General features: G+C 43.4%; 1 protein-coding gene across 1 annotated transcript in view; it reads right to left on the bottom strand.

Moving 5' to 3' along the window:
- slf2 (SMC5/6 complex localization factor 2) overlaps window positions 1–13,690 on the bottom strand; it is a 100,713-nt gene that overhangs the window by 18,572 nt on the left and 68,451 nt on the right. The window contains 5 exon segments of the mRNA XM_085994306.1: window positions 1,812–1,899; window positions 7,876–7,978; window positions 9,336–9,503; window positions 11,735–11,872; window positions 12,937–13,010. Of these exon segments, the coding sequence (XP_085850432.1) occupies window positions 1,812–1,899; window positions 7,876–7,978; window positions 9,336–9,503; window positions 11,735–11,872; window positions 12,937–13,010 (571 nt within the window).

The raw sequence follows: 13,690 nt of genomic DNA, 5'->3' as shown, positions 1-13,690 counted from the left end.
AAGGAGGTTGTTACTTGGCTCAGTGAGCCTGCTCTGCCATGGCAGCTCCTTCATGCTCTCTTATCCTTCAACACCTTTAATTCCTTCCTTCTATGTTTCTATCGGGGCAGTTGAGGCCAATTCATTAAATATATTCAAGATGGAGTTGGATATATTTAAGGCTAAAGGGATCAAGGGATATGGGGAGAAAGCAGGGACAGGGTACTGAGTTTGGATGATCAGTCATGATCTCATTAAATGGCGGAGCAGGCTCGAGGGGCCGAATGGCCTACTCTTGCTCCTATTTTCTAGGTTTTAAACTCCATAATTGATTCACTTTTGACCTTCTGGGGCAATGCACTCTATATACAAAGCATAACTCATCCTCATAACACCCAATACATTCCCTGGATCCAATTTCAATTCTCATGTCCACTGCTAGAGGGAAGTCTTTCTCTCTCTACCTCGTCGGTTAGCTTGATTAGGTTTTCTGTACGGATCTATCGTGAAACAAAAATACCACCCCTTGCAATCAACCCAAGTACCAGAACATCAGTGTTCTTAAATATTGGATGCTTTCCACCATCACCTTTTGTTTTACAAGAAATTTAAATAGTAATGACTAACTTTCAGTACATGGATTGTGGAAGGTACACAGTCTGATTGAAACCCGAATCAGAATGAATTACTAGTTCAATTCCTTGTAAAACAAAGATTGATTGTGGTGGTGAAAGGTGCATTTTTCCCGGCAGCTGGATTTTGAAACCTTGCTAACGTTTGGTTACGCGCATTTACAGCCCTCTTGATATCTCTCCAATCCAGCCTTTCTTCTGGCATGAACCAAGTCACGGGGTGGGGGGGATTAATTACTTAAGCATCACATGATAGCATGATGCTGTCTAACCAGAAGTCCATACAAGTGACCAGTATTGGAATATGTACTAAAAGAATCATAGATGCTAACAGGAGGGGAGGCGGTTATACGACCCTTGGTGTCAGTTCCAGCTCTTTGCTAGAGCAATCCAAAACTAATCCCAATGTCCTGCTCTTTCCCCATAACTTTTTATATTCCTGTTTCGAATACCTAACCAATTTTCTTTTAAATTGATTTTTAATTAATTCACAGGATGTGAGCGTCACCGTCAAGGCCAGCATGCATTGCCCATCCCTAATTGCCCTCGAGAAGGTGGTGGTGAGCTGCCGTCTTGAACCGCTGCAGTCCGTGTGGTGAAGGTACTCCCACAGTGCTGTTAGGGAAGGAGTGCCAGGATTTTGACCCAGTGACGATGAAGGAACTGCGATATATTTCCAAGTCAGGATGGCGTGTAACTTGGAGGTGGTGGTGCTCCCGTACGCCTGCTGCCCTTGTCCTTCGGGGTGGTAGAGGTCATAGGTTTGTGAGGTGCTGCAGAGCATCTTGTAGATGGTACACACTGCAGACAGCCTGATGCTGTCTAACCAGAAGTCCATACAAGTGACCACTGTGGTGGAGGGAGTCAATGTTTAAGGTGGTGGATGGGGTGCCAATCAAACGGGCTGCTTTGTCCATTGGTCTCAACGAAACCAGGAATATAAATACAGCCTGATTTAGTCTATTTGGTCCAGCAATCAATTGCAGTACCTTACTGGACTAAAACCAGTACAAAGCAAGATCCTTCTAGTATATATAACTCAGTAAGTATCACACCCACAGGAGATTTGTGCAACATTTTCCTTGCCACCTACCCCCAAAGAAACTTGTGCTGTGTATTTTTTTTTCTAACAAGGCATGAAGCAAGAACGACATTTTTTTTCATGCACTTTCATTTTTCAAACAGTAGTTGTATACTAACCTATTCTATTGGCAGCATTAGTGCAGATGTCCCAAAGTGCTTTGAAAATGTGCATTGAAGCAATGTAATCTGAATGAATAGTCATCATCTGAAAAGCAAAGAAGTTTAAACCTGTGTTATTTGCAAGGCAGATCTGTATATTGCCAAATCTCACGTCAGCTCAAGGGAATTGTTGTGGAAAGTGAATTCATTGCTCAGATATCAGCATTTTCACTGTCTGGCACCTTTTATTGCAAAATTGAAGTACACAGAAAATCACTATATGAAAACTTGCATTTATATAGCACCTTTAATGTAGAACAATGTCCCAAAGTGCTTCAGAGGTATGATCAGACAAAATGGATGCCAAGTCATAGAAGCGGATTTTAGAGGGATGGTCAAAAGCTTGGTCAAAGAGGTGGGTTTTAAGGAGTGTCTTAAAGGAGATGGGGGAGCTGGAGATGTGGGTGAAGTTAAGGAATTACAGAGCTTGGGGCCCAGATAGCTGAAAGTTGGGGTAAAGGGAGGGGAGCACGCATAGAAGGCCAAACTCTCAGGAACGGAGAATTTGGGGGGATTGCAAGGCTAAAGCAGGTTATCGAGATAGGCAGGGGTGAGACTATGAAAGGACTTAAACATGAGGATGAGAATTTTAATTTGAAAGCATTGGTGGACAGGGAGCCAATGTAGATGCACTAAGCATATGTACAAATTTGCTGAGTGACGGCACAGCAAAGCACTATCACAGAAACCCCACAGTGCAGATAGAGGCCATTTCGGCCCATCGAGCCTGCACCGACACATATCCCACCCGATCCCCGTAACCCCTACACCAACAGCAACACATATCCCACCCACCCCACGTATTTAATCCCCCTAACACTAAGGGTCAATTTATCATAGCCAATCAACCTAACCCGCACATCTTTGGACTGTGGGAGGAAACCAGAGCACCCGGAGGAAACCCACACAAACACAGGGAGAACGTGCAAACTCCACACAGACAGTCACCCGAGGCCGGATTCGAACCCGGGTCCCCGGGCGCTGTGAGGCAACAGTGCTAACCACTATGCCACCGTGCTCTACAGGAAACTTTCGTTTAACCGGAAGTTAAATGTCTGGAAAGCTCTATCTACCGGCAAAATTCAGGAGCCGTTTCCTATAAGTTTTTTTTACTTCTCGTTGCTTTTTTTTCCCCCCAGTCAGGCTCTGCAAGGTCTAGCTGAAGCTGTTGCTTAGCTACAGAGACGCTTTTAAGCTGCGGCCGACTGTTTTGAAGCTGTTGCTAAGCAACAGGGTTTGTTGATTCACACGGAGCTCAAAAGCTCCGTATGTTTTAACATTAGCGCTGGTTTCTACAGAGAAATGATATTGGGTCAAAAGATCAGGATAATGAAACAGTTTGGGTGGAGGTAAGGAATAATAAGGGGAAAAAAACACTAGTGGGTGTAGTCCATAGGCCTCCGAACAGTGGCAACTCTGTTGGACGGAGTATCAATCAGGAAATAGTTGAGGCTTGTAATAAGGGAACATCTATAATTATGGGGGATTTTAACTATCATATTAATTGGACAAATCAAATTGGGCAGGGCAGCCTTGAGGATGAGTTCATTGAGTGTATTAGGGATGGGTTTCTTGAGCCGTATGTAACTGAACCGACCAGGGGGCAAGCAACCTTAGATCTGGTCCTGTGTAACGAGACGGGATTAATTAAAAATGTCCTAGTAAAGGATCCCCTTGGAATGAGTGACCAGAACATGGTTGAATTCCATATTCAATTAGAGGGTGAGAAGGTTGGATCTCAAACAAGCGTGCTAAGCTTGAATAAAGGAGACTATGAAGGTATGAGAGCGGAATCGAGTAGTGTGGATTGGGAAAATAGATTAAAGGGTAAGACGATACATGATCAGTGGTGTACATTTAAGGAGTTATTTTACAACTTCCAAAAAATATATATTCCACTGAGAAGAAAAGGGTGTAAAAGAAAAAGACAGCCATCCGTGGCTAAGTAAAGAAATTAAGGATAGTATTCGACTAAAAACAAGGGCATATAAGGTAGCCAAATCTAGTGGGAGGATAGAGGATTGGGAAAACTTTAAAAGACAGCAAAAAATAACAAAAAGATTGATTAAGAAAGGGAAGATAGATTATGAAAGTAAATTAGCAAAAAATATAAAAACAGATAGTAAGAGTTTTTATAGTTATATAAAAAGAAAAAGGGTGGCTAAAGTAAATGTTGGTCCCTTAGAGGATGAGACCGGGAAATTAATGGTGGGAAATATGGAGATGGCAAAAACACTGAATGAATATTTTACATCAGTCTTTACAGTAGAAGGCACTAAGAATATCCCAACACTGGACAAACAGGGGGCTATGGGGGGGGGGGGGGAGGAGCTAAACACGATCAAAATCACTAAGGAAGTGGTACTCGGTAAAATAATGGGACTCAAGGCGGATAAATCACCTGGACCTGATGGCTTACATCCTAGGGTCTTGAGGGAAGTGGCGGTAGGGATTGTGGATGCATTGGTAATAATTTTCCAAAACTCCCTGGACTCGGCAAAGGTCCCGGCAGACTGGAAAACTGCTAATGTAACACCCTTATTTAAAAAGGGCAGTAGACAGAAGACTGGAAACTATAGACCGGTTAGCCTAACATCTGTGGTAGGTAAAATTTTGGAGTCCATTATTAAGGAGACAGTAACAGGACATTTGGATAATCATAATTTAATAGGACAAAGTCAGCATGGTTTTATGAAGAGGAAGTCATGTTTGACAAATTTGCTGGAGTTCTTTAAGTAACATATAAGGTGGATAAAGGGGAACCAGTGGACGTAGTGTATTTAGACTTCCAAAAGGCATTTGACAAGGTGCCACACAAAAGATTATTGCTCAAGATAAAAAATCACAGGATTGGGGGTAATATTCTGGCATGGATAGAGGATTGGCTATCTAACAGAAGGCAGAGAGTTGGGATAAATGGTTCATTCTCAGACTGGCAATCAGTAACTAGTGGTGTTCCGCAGGGGTCAGTGCTGGGTCCCCAACTCTTTACAATCTATATTAACGATTTGGAGGAGGGGACCGAGTGTAACATATCAAAGTTTGCAGATGATACTAAGATGGGAGGGAAAGTAGTGAGTGAGGAGTACATAAAAAACCTGCAAGGGGACATCGACAGGCTAAGTAAGTGGGCAGAGATTTGGCAGATGGAATACAATACTGGAAAGTGTGAGGTTATGCACTTTGGCAGGAAAAATCGTAGAGCAAGTTATTATCTTAATGGCAAGAAACTGGAAAGTACTGAAGTACAAAGGGATCTGGGGGTCCTGGTGCACGAAACTCAAAAGGTTAGTATGCAGGTGCAGCAAGTGATTAAGAAGGCCAATGGAATGTTGGCTTTCATTGCTAGGGGGATAGAATATAAAAATAGGGAGGTATTGCTTCAGTTGTACAAGGTATTGGTGAGACCGCACCTGGAATACTGCGTACAGTTTTGGTGTCCATACTTAAGAAAGGACATACTTGCTCTCGAGTCAGTACAAAGAAGGTTCACTCGGTTAATCCCGGGGATGAGGGGATGGACATATGAGGAGAGGTTGAGTAGATTGGGACTACTCATTGGAGTTCAGAAGAATGTGAGGCGATCTTATTGAAACGTATAAGATTGTGAAGGGGTTGGATCGGGTGGATGCGGGGAAGATGTTCCCGATGATGGGTGAAACTAGAACTAGGGGGCATAGTCTTAGAATAAGGGGCTGCTCTTTCAAAACTGAGATGAGGAGGAACTACTTCACTCAGAGGGTGGTAGGTCCATGGAATATGCTGCCCCAAAAAGCTGTAGACGCTACATCATTACATAAATTTAAAACAGAAATAGACAGTTTCCTAGAAGTAAAGGGAATTAAGGGTTACGGGGAGCGGGCAGGAATTTGGACATGAGTCTAGGTTCGGATCGGTCATGGCCTTGTGGGTAGCGGAGCGGGCCTAGGGGCCGTGTAGCCTGATCCTGCTCCTATTTCGTGTGTCTAATTCTGTTAGATTCAGGAGATGGTTCTGCGATAGTGGATTGGCGGTTAGGATCAGATCAGCCATGATCTTATTGAATGGCGGAGCAGGCTCGAGGGGCCGATTGGCCTACTGCTGCTCCTATTTCTTATGTTATGTTCTTATGTTTTGATGGGACGGCACCAGCTCGGTCTCGTCAGTGCCGGATACCAGAACGTTTCCTGCAAATGCAAGTTCTTTCTCTCCAAATGTAGGAATACACAAGTGACCGCACTGCAACAAGTCTAGCCATCAAACCATAATACTTCAAAACAATCAAAGCAAAGAAACCCTACAATCGCAAATCAACTTTACAGATCAGGTGGTCAAATTTCTATCTTCATCATTAAGACCCTTACCCCAGCTCAATTATTCCAACCTTCTCCTTATTGGCCTCCCATTCTCCACCTTCTATAAACTTCCAACTTGCCCAAAACTCTGCTGCATGCATCTTATCCCAAATCAAGTCCCACCCATGCATCACACTCACTTATTAACCTAAATTGGTTTCAGTTTTCCAACGCCTTAAATTTAAAATTCTCGTCCTCATCTCTAAATCCTTTCTTGGCTCATCTCTAAATCCTTTGCACCCTCACCTCTGGCCCTATACTCACTCTCCCCCACTACCATCCCCAACCACCAATACTGTTGTCCTCAGACTTTGGCCTGCTCCCCTCTATTCACCTCACCACCGGCGGCAGGGACTTCAGTTGTCCAGCTTCACCTTCTAGTTCTCTGCCTAAATCTCTCCACCTTGCTCTCCTTCAAGAACCTCTGTAAAGCCCATCTCTTCCACCAAGCTATGGCACCCATAATCTTCCCTTTCCTGGCCATCAGTAGCCAATGCCTATGCAGAAAGCTTTCCACAGCCTTATTACAGGAAACTCTTTTTTATCCGGCACCGACGTGGTGCCAGTTTATCAAAAAGTCCGGATTACAGAGAGTTATAGTTAAAAGGTATGAGAGCTCTGTACACAGCAACAAATCCAGGCTTCCCTGTTGCTTAGCAACAGCTGCAGGAACCCCGACCACAGACCAAGCGCCCCTGTTGCTTAGCAACAAATGCAGAAACCCCCGATTACACGGCCACAGATCCAGGAATGGCCACTAATATGGAGAAAAACTTAACTGAACCTACTCCTGAATTTTGCCGGTTAACCGAGATTTCCGGTTGTTTGGGTGCCGGTAAATCGCGAGTTTCCTGTACAACAGCAATAGTTCTTTACATTAGTGGATGTTGTTCTATAAACTGGATCACTAGCACTGGTTCTACAATCTACAGTATGCTCGATTTATTTGTAAACACAGTCCTGTTCAACGCACCATCAAAACTTTTGAATAGAAGTGGCTCCTTTGCAGACAGCAGGACATGTGTAACACTTATTTTGGTGACTTCACTCAATGAGAAGTATATCAGGCTGGATTACAGGCTGCTGTACCAAATGGACTGACATGGGTTCACCATAGTATTAGCTTAAACTGTCATCAGGCTGGTAGTGGGGAGGGAGGAGACCCCAGCGGAAGCCAATACATATGCAGGAAGTTTCAAGTTAAATTTGGGCAAAAACAGTTCATTTCTTCAAATGCTTGAGCTGGGCTATTTATAATGCATCGCATTAAATGCTAGCTTGTTAGCCTATATCCATCGCAATGAAAAATTTGGGGGGGGGGGGGGGGGTGTTAAGATGGTCAATCTAAAACTGCTGAAATTTGATCACTGAAATCTGTTTGCAATGAAGCAAAGTAGAAAATATTCAGCTGGTGTAAATAGTCACACTGCACTGCATCTGGTGTCAAAACAGCCACAAGGTGCAAGGTGGCCAGCTTCCCTGCCCTTCACAGCAATGGTTTAAAAACAAAAAGGGGGGGGAAAAAAGTGAGAAAACTGCACAAGCTTGTAGCATGCTCACACAGCAAAGCACAGTGCCAGCAGGGTTTGGTGCTGTCGTAACACATTTTAAGGCAGAAATCATCATAGTAGAACACTTCTATCAATGTTAACCTCAGTGTAACTTCTGTGCAACAATGTGCTCCTCACCTTAAATAAGAACTTCAAAACTGGCTGCGGACATGGCGATGAGTAATACGCTTGGCTTACAATCCCATTAGTGAATAAAAATACCTGCTGGCTGGTTCCAGAACTGAAAAGCAAAACAACAAAATTGCCATTAGTATCTCATTTCGCGCTAAATAATGTAGTATTTGCTAAAAAGCCTTTAGACAGCCAATTGGGAAGCCTTAGAACCAATGTTCGCCCTAAGCCGCGCGGCAATCTCAAAGGTCCCACGCAGGCTGCTCACCAGCTTTTACATTGTAAATACCGCACATGCGCAGGTATTTAAAGGGACCGCGCATTAAAAGAAACCGGCCGTGCAGAACAAAGTGCAGCCTACAGGGAACTTTGAACATAGGAACAGGAGGAGGTCATTTAGCCCCTCGAGCCTGTTGCGCCATTCAATGAGTTCATGGCTGATCTGCAACCTAACTCCATATACCCGCCTTTGTCCCATATCCCTCAATACCTTTGGGTAACAAAAATCTATCAATCTCAGATTTAAACTAACAAGTGATCTAGCATTAATTGCCGTTTGCGGAAGGGAGTTCCAACGCGCACTGAATAAGCGATTGAACGACATTTTAGACAAATCTTTAGTATAAGGTGTCAGGAAAGCGATTCTTTAAAAAAAACGTAAGAGTTAACATGTTGATACAAGTTCTAGCAGTCAGGTGCCAATAAGTCTACTCTTTCCAGACTCCCTTTTTATCCTGGCTCTTCGTGGGGAAAAAAAACAGCTGCTGATGTGTACCCCTCAATGGGACCAATCTCCAACAGGACAATAAATGTCACTTTAACTAACGCAAAGAAACAAACAATGCTGGATGGCAAAAAGCAAACTAAGTTGACTGAAATCCCAAGTGTCACACAACCCCAGAAGCATTCAATATTTCACAAGCCATTGACGAATATTGTAATCAGTTTATCTCAATTGGTATTGGGTAAATTGAAGTGACCTCAGGCCTGCGCTCGCTGTTTAATTTACTGAATTTAGAGTTTAACGGTTCACAGAATGCCAAATCACTTCACGCACAAGTCCAAACAAGGCACATGAATGGGGCATATGCCAAACCATATCCAGAAGGAAGCTTGGTATCTGATGAAGGAAGGACACTTAAAAGGTCAGTAAAAATCTGGATTGGCAGGAACGGTAATATTAAAACTAGTGCAGCTTCCAGCAGAGCCAGGTGACTGAAAAGCGTTGAAATAAAATTGATTGAATACATTTCATTGAAAATCTTTTAAAAAGCACTTTTACTGCACGTAGCCAAGTGTGTAAGCTGCATAAAAATGTTGACTGAAAGGAATTTACAGCTACAACCACTCGTAGGTACAAAGTACTTTGAGGTGTTTATCTAATCTTAAAACTGTACTCAGATATTCATCTCGTAGGGCTGCGCTCTTGGTGATTAGGGAAATGAGGTTTTATGCAGGTTCCTCACCTGATGAGCGTTCTTTCCAGAAAATTTTGAGGTGTCAATTCACACTGAGTCAACCTGAGGTTCTGCTGATTAAAATGTTTTCCAGCCTGTAACACGTTGAAAATCTTTTCTCCTGGATGCAAGTCTGGTATTCCATCGGATTTTACAGAGAACCGGAGCAAGAATGCCCTGCACAAAAAAAAAAGTGAAAAAGCCCAACAATTTAGCCCTTCAAGATATACGTAATTCCATGAACACTTTTGAAGGAAAACCCATTTAAAACACAATTTTTTTTTGTTTCTCTGAAAACACAAAGAAATGGTGAACGGTTGCTCGAAAATGTAGGTACATTTCTCTCCCTCCATTTTGAAGGAGCTCTGCTTTGGAAACCAGTGTCTTCCATTTCATGAAGCTGCCCATTCATACTGTTTGGTGTTCTATTTCCTGGAACTGCGTAAGAGTAAATGCGTGCGCTCTTATTTGACCGACCACTATTTCCCCCTCTGGTTTTGGCACATTAAAAATACATACAGATACGCACTTATTTCCTTAAATGCAATACGTTTTTTGGGGTTTGGAGAAGCACAAATACAGATCAACAGTGAATCTGCAAGGTGAGGACTGTTTGAACGGCTGATATTCAAGACCGTGCATACTCCTCAATCATGACCCTTGTGCTCATTCAGCAGTGGACAGGACAAGGCAGTTAGGTAGTACAGGTTTCTAGAGGAATATGGACTTCAAGTTTCCCAACAGGCTAGAGTTAGTTACATGGAGCCACCCACCAATCTCCTGTACAAGAGAAACATTTTAAGCGATTTCGAACATGCTGTACTGTCCACGCGCCACTTCTTTGGACTAAAATAATCAAGAAAAACTTTGATCAAAAAACAAAAAGGTGACACAAATACCATTCATTTTACCAGTAAAATGCAGTCATTTTAAAATTTAACAGTGAGCTTAGCTTATTTCAGTGTCGGAACAGTCCATTGCGCTTTGTGGTACAAGCTTCGTTATTACGCCTGTATTAGGCTGCTGGACAGACCAGGTCTGTTGCAGGTTTAAGTTCTGCTCTTTGCTGAGGCAGGCAGTCAGCTGGAGCAGTGGTTAACCCCCAAAATTTTTTTTTTTTTTTTTTTTTTTTTTTTAAATAAAAACTTCAGTAATAATTGGGAATGCAAACCCAGGCTGATCTCTGTCCAGTGACTCCTTCTGGAAAGTGCGGGTGTGTGGACGTCAGGCAAAGATAGAATCTTTGTATAGCTGGCAGTCTAGAAAGGAAATAACAACAGAAAATGCTGGAAAAACTCAGGTGGTCAGGCAACATCCGTGGAGAGAAATTTGAGTTGACGTTTCGGGTCGAAACCCTTTTTCAAAACTGGAAAGGAAATAAAATAGATCGAAGGCAGGGCTGCGATCGAACAAAAGAAGTAAGAGAGACATTAAAAGGTATTCAAAACCAGACGAGATGGTAATAGGCCAGTGGAGACAAAAGACAGCTGAGATTAGGTGTGAAGTGTACTGGCAGGATAAGAGACAGCTGCCAGGTGGGAGAGAGAAAAAAAAAGGGGGGGGGGGGGGGGGGGGAAAAGGAGGACCCAAAACAAAGGGGTGGAAAAAATTATAAGTAAAAAAGTAATAGGGGCCGAGGTTATGATCTGAAATTGTTGAACTCGATATTGAGTCCGGAAGGCTGCAAAGTGCCTAATCGGAAGTTTTGGGTCCTCCTTTCCCCCCCCTCTTGCCTTTTTTTCCCCCTCTCTCCCACCTGGCAGCTGTCTCTTATCCTGCCAGTACACTTCACACCCAATCTCAGCTGTCTTTTGTCTCCACTGGCCTATTACCATCTCGTCTGGTTTTGAATACCTTTTAATGTCTCTTTTACTTCTTTTGTTCGATCGCAGCCCTGCCTTCGATCTATTTTATTTCCTTTCCAGTTTTGAAAAAGGGTTTCAATCCGAAACGTCAACTCAAATTTCTCTCCACGGATGTTGCCTGACCTGCTGAATTTTTCCAGCATTTTCTGTTATTTTGGATTTCCAGCATCTGCAGTATTTTGCTATCAGTCTAGAAAGGAAGTTCAGCTAGTGTGGTTACATTTCAAATCCCATTAAGAACGGTGATAATCAGCGTTCCCTCGCATTTTTTTGGGGTGCGCGGCCCCTTTAACAGGCTGCACGGCCCATTCAAATTTCTGCGTATGCGCGGCTTTTCCACTGTAAAGCTGGCGAGCGGCACCTCCAGACCGCCGCGCGGCCTCACAGGAACATTGGTGATCACGGGCAGGAATTCCTGGCGCACTTCAAGAAATATAGTCTTTGTCTGCAGTACTCGACTTTTTACAATAACACTGGACGATACGCCCAAAAGTTGCTCGCCCCATACATTTATTAATGCATCAATTGTTGGGAGTCACTAACCTGTGCTCCTCCGCAATCTGATCCATGTCTTCATCCAGGCTCTGTTCGTCATCTTCCTCCGACAGACAACTGATGTCATGCACCTCATTAAGCTCATTTTGCAATTTTTTCTTCAGGTCCTTTAGTGTTTCCCCCAGGCTAATGAAGCGCAAAGTGATCATTATTCTACTGAAAGGCAGATTCTTACAAAAGCAGTCCAAGTTAACTTTGTGTGGTGCAATGTTCCAAGTCTTGGCAAAATCAAATGTCACTTTTCGTCTACAGAAAGATTAACTCCACCCTTTGAGCAATGAAAGTTTCCTTGTATTTTCAACATAATGCTCGCGACAATTCCCCCAGCAAAACAATGCGAGTGTGTAGGAAATATTCAAAAAGTAGCCGACACATCACTGACAAAATTCTATTTATACAAACTGCATTCAAAAACTGCCTTGATCACTTAGTGTCAGCCTTCCCTGGTCCTGTGTTTTACCGGTGTGCTAGCTACGGGAAGCTCAGAAGACACATTTGTGTAGGCTCTGACCTGAAACGTTAACTCTGTTTCTCTCTCCACGGATGCTGCCCTGGCCTGAGTATTTCCAGCATCCGCAGTATTTTGCTATCGTATTTGTGTAGGCTCTTCCTGACACGACATCATAATGTTCTGCCTGACACGATTCGGCTCAGCCATGATCCTATTGAATGGCGGAGCAGGCCCGAGGGGCCGTATGGCTTACTCCTGCTCCTAGTTCTTATAATGCTCTGCCACAATGATGGCGTGAGTAAGGAGTGCTGCTGGGGCCGTGTGTCCGATTCATTACTACTGTGGGACTTATGTCCAGCAGGGGGAGTTCTCCAGCATACTTCTGCCACCACCCCCCCCCCACCACACCAGGAGTTTTACAGCATAATACACATGGGCGGCTGAGACATCAGCAACAGTACAGATACAACAATTAGGATTATGGTCAAAAGCAGGTGAGCAAAAGGTCTCCGTTCATAACTTCAACGAACTTGCGTTAATGTCGCATCTTTATTGTAAAATAAAAATCCCAAGACACTTCACAAATGAGAGCATTAACACTGAGCTACAGGGGAGAGGAGGTCAAAAAGATGGGTTTTGAGAAGGTTTTTAAACTTCGGCTGTGAAATGGTAAATAAAACAAAGCTTTAAGAATGCAAGCGTAGCCAGCCAGGGTAAAAGGACAAAAAAAATAACTCACCTCTCTGACTGCTGCTTTTCTTTAAGTAGGCGATCAAAGCTGTTTGAATAAGTTGTCTGTCTGCTATTTTTGAACTGGAATTCAAAAGACATCATAAAAGGACTTTTTAGGAGAAAGGACGGTAAGCTCCAGTTTAAAGTTGACTTTCACACTGGTAAAACAAAGCAAGCTGCGTGTCCAGGAGCAGAGAGGAGTGGTTTCTTTTACTCTTGAATCAATCTCACACCCCACTGCCTGTGCTAGCAGCGTTACGCAATACCGACGGCAGAATCAGACTGAGGACACCGCCGTGGAATTTCTTGCTGTTCAATTTCAATGTGCTCAAGCAGACATTAAAAGCCATGAAGAGTTGCTAACGACTAAATATTGCAGTTCCTATAATTACTTTTTCTTGCCAACTCTCGCTTCCTTGCTTAGATATGGATCCGCAGAGGCCTACCACCCTCCAAGTATCTTACCCCAAGTGACCATTATTCATGTGCAACACTCGACAGTCAGTGGGCTACTCCATCTCAAGAGGAATCACCATCAAGCCCAATGTTGTCACCAGACATCTATAATAACCAGTCTAGCTCACTAATGGAACCTCAAGCGATGGACTCTTACAGCACAGGAGGCCGCCATTCGGTCCATCGTGCCTATGTTGGCTCTTCAAAAGCTATCCAATTAGTCCCGCTCCCCCACTCTTTCCCCATAGCCAGCAAATTTATCAAGTATTTATCCAATTCCCTTTTGAAAGTTACTATTGAATCTG

Source organism: Somniosus microcephalus, chromosome 8, assembly GCF_052327205.1.
Source record: "Somniosus microcephalus isolate GS21.2 chromosome 8, FLI_Smic_1.0, whole genome shotgun sequence".
NCBI classification, from domain to species: Eukaryota; Metazoa; Chordata; class Chondrichthyes; order Squaliformes; family Somniosidae; genus Somniosus; species Somniosus microcephalus.
Note: the sequence above shows the minus strand (reverse complement) of the source record. Positions and strands in the feature narration are given on the sequence as shown.